This window comes from Diadema setosum, chromosome 6, assembly GCF_964275005.1.
Source record: "Diadema setosum chromosome 6, eeDiaSeto1, whole genome shotgun sequence".
Classification (NCBI taxonomy): Eukaryota; Metazoa; Echinodermata; class Echinoidea; order Diadematoida; family Diadematidae; genus Diadema; species Diadema setosum.
In genome coordinates this window covers 32,023,196-32,030,380 of record NC_092690.1, presented here as the reverse complement: position 1 = coordinate 32,030,380, position 7,185 = coordinate 32,023,196, and the positions used below count along the sequence as shown (strand labels likewise).

At 40.7% G+C, this 7,185-nt stretch overlaps 1 protein-coding gene across 1 annotated transcript in view; it reads left to right on the top strand.

Annotated features, from left to right (window-relative positions):
* Positions 1 to 6,465, top strand: part of LOC140229733 (ATP-binding cassette sub-family C member 10-like) — a 65,749-nt gene extending 59,284 nt beyond the window's left edge. The window contains exons 11-13 of the mRNA XM_072309973.1: positions 422 to 704; positions 5,240 to 5,407; positions 6,227 to 6,465. Coding sequence (XP_072166074.1) covers positions 422 to 704; positions 5,240 to 5,407; positions 6,227 to 6,465 — 690 coding nt within the window. The remainder of the gene's footprint in view (positions 1 to 421; positions 705 to 5,239; positions 5,408 to 6,226) is intronic.
* Positions 6,466 to 7,185: the final 720 nt, after the last annotated feature.

Below are 7,185 nucleotides of genomic sequence, written 5' to 3'. Positions count from 1 at the left end.
TAAATGACATATCACACATAGGCCTAAAGGCCACAGTGGCGCATTTTTCGGAGGGGTGAGGGGTGGGGTAGGGGAGGGGAGTTCCCCTTCACCTGGATTTCCAAGTAAATATGTGATGTGTTTAGAAAAACGTCTCCATGTGCTCAGATTCACGGAATATATTCCTGTTATAGCACTCTACAGTGTCAGGCAAGCTGGATCCTTAACAATCCTGAATCGTTTGTACTTGCAAGGAGAAGGCCTTCCTGCTTGCCTTAATCAGTTCTCTGGAAACCGTCAAACGAATTGGATCCAAACTAACATAATGGGAACTGAGCATATTATCATCCAACTCCTTGGGTAAGAAATCATCCATTGTAGTGCGAAATTAGTGTGTTTTCTCTATGTGCAGCCCATAATCGTGTACCAACTACTACGATAGGATATTTATAATCTTAATACAGTTGTCAGGCCAGACAGAAGGCCCGGAGGCCAGAAGAAGATCAATGATCTTCACGGGGATGCATCGTTTACCGATAAACCCTCAGCAAGCTCCTCCTCTTGGCGCCAGCCCCGACGGGACGTGGATCAGCCAGAAGTCGACACGAACTTGAAGGGCGCCCTCTGCTATCAGTCCCTGGATGCAGACGTAGCCGAACGCAGGAAACTTGCCATCCGCGAACTCATACAATCGAGGCCCGATTCCATTCCACAAGTCGGTAAAGGTATGTTACGATACATAGGATTGCTTCGCTCTATTATTTCTTCGGCGGTCGTCCCAACCGTCGTATTTACATATGCATTTTCGCGTAAAGTGCACTTTCAAGATCGTGTTTGAAGTTTACCTTGTTTTATTGTTCCTCTTTTTTTGTGTTAATCATGATTTCTACTCGTTTATGTCCGGCTCTTTCTTTTTTTAGGGGAGGGGGGGGGGGGTTGCGAAGACCGTTTAGTAAATATTTACAATGTATACGACAGATTTGTTGACCACACGCGCAGTATACTTGCAGTCACCAAACCGTCGTATATCGCTATTTTTACGCGCAAAGCTGTTTGGTTGACCGAGCGCACTGTGTTAGGGGTCTCCGAACAGTTGTAGGCCTATATTGGTGAAAACCGCAGTATTTTATTCTTTTTTTAACATGCGCACCTATGGAGAATTAAACAAAATGAAATGATGTGACTTCACGTAAGTGAATTATTAAAAAGATCCAACCGAATTAGAAACTGAAATTATCAGAATATGTTTAACGAAATGTCCTCTATCGAAGCGACTGAAAGAAAAACATTAAATGTGACCCTGCACCTCAAAACAAACAAAAAGTCGCCAGGCATGAATTTTTAGTTAAGGCCATATTCTGAAAGAGCAGACTTTAAGCTTTAAAATGATGTATAACTCAAATCAAATGGACTCTCCTAACCTATCTAAATATTGGAAAGAAAGCACAAACTCAGGAAAAGTGTGAACTGAGAAAAGAGGCTCTGAAGTACAGTGTCTATTCAAGCGCTTAATCTTTACCAAACCGTGCTGGCTGTGCGATGAATGGGACAAAAAAAAAAAAAAAAAAAACAGGAAGTAAACCACCAGAGTAACAACAATGAAGAGATTATCAGATTAAGCAGAAATTAAGCATGCCTCATTAACACATTCTGTCCATAATCAATGCCAACTTTCAAAGCATGCAGTAGCACTATCCTTTCAAAAGTTATTAGAGTTGAAAGTGATGAGTGTGGACAAGGTTTTTCAAGGGATTCTAAAAACATACCTAATCACACTATTCTACCAAAAAAGTTCGAGATAAACTGCTAAAAAAAACCCACTTTCCTGCCCGTTTTGTGATACCAAATTTTAGCATAATGTAAAAGAAGACCCGCTCTTTCAGAAAATACGAAAAAGTCAAGTTTGGCTAGGTTGACCCATTTCACTTATTTTCAGTCCTCACGCAAAATCAGTGTGTGCGACTTTACATTCGTTTTGAGGTGCACGGTCACAAATGCGGTGATTCTAGGTGCAAACCTTTTGTTTGCCAGGGGAGAAAAAGGCAAAAGATTATAAAACAAATTCATATTCACCGCCTCTTTTTTTCAAATAAAAGAAAGACTTCCTAATTGTATGAGCTATTGTGCCTATTGGTCGTTGATTTTTTTTTTTTTTGAATTACTAATGCCTGAAAGAATTCCTTTGAAAAAAAAAAAAAAATCCCTCAAGCTTACAATGTGCATTTATCACATTGTTTTTTTTTTTTAAGTCGATATTAGCTCTTCAGTGTACATTACACCCTTGCAACTGCAAACGACAAAAGTGAACTTTCAGTCTTTCTGATCATATCATTGTTTTCCGACACAATTGTCACCAGTGTAAGTCTCGTAAAGTATAATAGGGAGCTCTAGATTTTAGACGCGCGGACGTTCAAAGGGAAAAAAAAAAAAACAAACAAACATCACTAACATGGTCGGAACGTGCGCAGAAGCGCACGTCAACTTGACGTGCGTTTCTGCGCACGCTCAGACCATGTCCCCCCCCCCCCCCCCCCCCTTTGAACGTCCGCGCGTCTAAAATCTAAAGCTCCCTAATGTCTACTGTGCCCAGTTGGTTTATATCCTCGGTTTCTTCTTCTCTATCTCTTCTCGTACTGAAGAACCAAACCTGCAGTACTTTGCTTTGCAATTTGCATCCGAGCCATAAGCACCTCATTTCGGGCTGATACTTTAATTTTTCCTACATGTTCGTTTTATAAGGACTTACAGTTTTTGATGTGCTCATCCACCGTCGTAATCAAGGGCGAGGTGAGGTGGGGGGGGGGGGGAGAGGAGGAAAGGCGCGCACAAGATTTCCAAGGCGAAAAAAAGAAACAAATTGCGTGTATATACTGTGTGTAGATGAAGTCGCTCCCTCCAACTTTTTTTTTTCTTTCAAGTAAAATTGTATTCAAAATTTTCACTAAAAATATGGACCAGATCGTTAAATTTCAGTTCTGAAAATGAAAAAAAAAAAAAAATCTCCTTTGCTTGGGAGAGGGACATTCCCCCGACCCCCTCTGTTCCCTTTTCCTAGCCTCGGAGTTCACTTTTCAGATCTACAAACAAAACTGAATACTTCTGCATGCACAAAAAATAGCACCTAAATGAAAAAAAAGAAAAGATCCCTCAAGTCCCAAGGGAAATAAGTTCTTTTTTTTTAACAATCCTTTCCTTTCCCAAAGATCTCGACAATAATATGCGTTTACGAAATATATCATTTTTTACTAAAACTGCAAAATCTGTCTTTTATGGGAAGAGTGGGGATAACCCTCTCCAAAGCGTCCCCTCTGCCCCCACCCCCTCCCCTCCCCACCTTTGCACAGATTTTCGCTGCAAACAGCAGCACTTCACCAGATATATCAATAATACTAACACTCTCTTTTGGTTAAAAGTTTCATTGGCTTGTCACTGGTTTCACCTCATACGAGGTAATCGCTTTTCTTCCCAAGTAAGACGATGCTTTGCTGATATATTGGATGTTGACTGAATGGGTGTTAATTTGCAATTGTATCACTAACTTCAATGAAAGTCATTAAATGCCTTCACGGTGCCTTCCCCTCACCATAGTATCTCATGTCAGTAAACATGCTGGTTTACCAGTAAATGTGCTGGCAGTTTCGTGGACCAGCGTAATTATCATGATGTTATGATTTTCCTCCCGAGGTGAGTGGCCAAGGTTATGATGTAGTCTGAATGAACCGATTGTGAATATGGCGAATTCGATGACTTAATTTCCTTTTGTAGTCTTACCAGGCCTGGGTGTGTTTCTTATCTTATATTTGTTTGCTTTGTACACACTAAACTCGATCACGTTTCTCATAGTGAATACATTTTTTTTTTTTTTTTTTTTTGTTATCATGAGTCCCTTTTGAAATTACATAGATCTGTGGAAGGGAAGGGAGATGAACAGTCACATTTAAGTCACATATTGCTAGTTACAGTCAATATCTAAATCTATGTACAGGTATTTGAAACTATCCCCTTTATGTCAATGTACACCTTTGTATGATATATACACATCTGTGCAATTCGACATTTTGGTCGCCATTCAGACTTTGGATTAAGACCCTTTCAATGGCTTTCTCGGATAATTGTACATATGAAGGGTTTGTTTGCAAAAACCGATAAGTCCATTTTTGAAGATTTTAAAGTACGGTCTCTGTCATAAAATGCAAAGTAATATCTTCTAAATGATATATTGGTCACTACATAAAAAGGCACATTTTTGAAGTTATGGCCAAAAGAAGCATATTTTTTTTCTTTTTATTCTCTTTATTTTTCTTGACCTTTAATCGCAAATATCTCCATTTGGCAAAAATGGACTTGTCAGTTTTTGCAAACAAACTCTTCATATATTTTCTTCCCCTCATCGGTCACTCGTTGGAAGTCACTTGCTTCTTACCACCAACTGCAGTGTATTGATTGGATCGCAGTCTCATGAATCCGACTCGCGATAACCGACTGTCAGTTCAGTGCCAGATATATCGAGTGATTATTCGATGAGGCAAGGAGATCCGATGAGGATCACGAGCGAAACGTCTGGCACTATCCCGATAGCTGACCAACACAAGTCAGATATATCAGACTGCTATCCACAATATACACTTCGGAGGTTACATGAGGTGACGGACGAGAAATATCTCCTTCGAACGGGGGTATAAATTGTAATGGATACTCTCAGATCGTTGTGTTGTTGTTTGTTGTATTATCATTTTCATTATTGTTATCATCACCATCATTATCTTCACATTTCTCATCCCATGGTAAGAAGATAAATGCATTATTTATCCATTTGTAGATGGAACGAGAACTCGGCTCTATTCCTTCAATATAGTTCTAAAATGTGAATCAGGGATGAAATCAACAAATTTAAAAATTTTGACCTGTTTAATCTAAGAATAACAATTTTAAAAATACAAAATGTGAACAATAGCTGTAATGGAAATTGTTTCTAGAATAACAAATGTGTACAGTTATAGTTTATTGAGAGAAAAAAAAATCTTGATGTCTCATCCCTACTTTACGCATAATTGCCAAATGTTTATAATGTAATTTATGGTATGATGTTTTGTGATACAACGGACCTACACATATATGCACCAAACGTGATATTTCGAACACTTTTGAAATTACTGCTCCCAACGGTAAACAGTACAAATAAGATTTTGCTTACCTCTTACAAGACTGGCTAGTCTCCTTCCAATGAACTTTTTTCTGAATATGTGTTTGTCCTCTTCAGATGACCCCGACGGTATGATATCCCATAGTATGCCGTCCATAGCTGGAGCGAAGGGAGACTTCGAACCAGCCGGCAACCCGATCAAGTTCATTCACGGCTTAAGTGGGCAGGAAGTGATACAGGTTGGATACAACGAGCTACTCATGATCATCGAGTGGGTAAAGCAGGGCCGGCGCAGTGTTTTCAAAAGTGTGGGGGTCTACATCCGGGTTTCATGAGCTAACAAGCAAAAAATAAGGTCCTCAGCTCATTCTCTCCCCTCCAATTTTAGTGCCACTTACGTACTTCCGGTTTGCAAAAAAGTGTGGGGGCCCAAAGTGGTGACACCTTATGTATTCCTTTGTATGGTGCACAAAAAGTGTGGGGGTCCGAGCCCCCACGGCCCCCACCGCTGCGCCGACCCTGCAAATGGCATCGAGAGGTTCCGCAGCCTTCTTCTGGAAGACCAGATGTGTCTACTTATGTCCTCATTCATGGACCTCCAGATTATGAGAGTAGCATATAGATATTTAAAACATTTACAGGGTCTTTTTTTCTGAAGGGAGATTGGACAATCCGTTTATATTTATACAGTTTTGGAGCCACAACTGCCGAATGAGGAGACAACCACCTTCAGTTTGTAACGTCACAATATTTGGAAAACGATACATAGAATGTATGGATAGGTCAACAAATTTCTTTTTTTTTTTCATTATTCAAGGAGAAGTATGTAATTTGATTACTCGATTTGAATTAACATAATATGATATGCTTGCTGTGATTTTTTTTTCTGCTTTTTGAGAGATGTAAGTCAAGTGCTCTTGTGTTATGTTACACAAGTGAAAATATGTTTAATTTTCTTTATGTTGTGGCAACATTTTTTTTATCTCATATGTGACGTCCCGGTAACGTCACAAACATTTTTTTAGTAACTGTTACTAGACTGTTACTTGACTGGCTAGTCTCCTTCCAATGAACTTCTTCTGAATACGTGTTTGTCCTCTTTAGATGATCCCGACGGGTTGATATCCCATGTGACGTCCATAGCTGGAGCGAAGGAAGACCTTGAACCAGCCGGCAACCAGATCAAATCTGTTCGCGGCTTGAGTGGACAGGACGTGATACAGGTTGGATACAACGAGCTACTCATGATCATCGAGTGGGCAAAGCAGGGCCGGTGCAAAGCAGGGCCGGCGCAAAGCAGGGCCGGCGCAAAGCAGGGCCGGCGCAGGTTCTGCAATGTATGATGTAGGTTTGCACATTTGACACTTTTTTATCATTGCATTGCATTTAACCAGTTAAACACGTAAGAGATGACATCAAAACAATGCTGATACAGCATCAATATCGTTTCTGTTACACCAAGAAAAAGGACAATCCTGTTATTAATCGACGAAATTACCACAGCCGCCCTACTGACCTTCCCACTGAATCTCTCGTGTAAGGTCAATAGACACATACCCGCTCATCCGCTACGCTGATAAGTACACGCTGACTGAGGCTGAGAGCACTGGCGTAGCCGGGGGGGGGGGGGGATGGGGGCGGTCGCCCCCCCCCCCCCCTAAGATTTGGACCGGGGATTTGGGAGGCGGAAAAAAAAATGCGCGTATACTGTATACATGCATGCACATGAAGCGGGTCTCCTTTGCAACCTTTCATCAAATAAGAGATTTTTTTGAATATTTCACTCAAAGTGTGCACCAGATCGTTGAATTTCAATTCAAAATATGCAAAATCTCTCGTGCTTGGGAGGGGGTATCCCCCTCCCAAACCCTCCCCCTCTGTGCCTCTTTCCCTAGCTTAGTACACTTTTTAGATTTACGCACACACACAAAATATGAATAATTCTGAGTGCACAAGACTTATCACTTATATTCCGAAAACTCAAGGTTCCCTCATGTATAAGGGGAATTTCCCCTTTTAATCTACCCTTTCCCCCCTCAGCCCCCCCCCCCATCAGTTTTTTT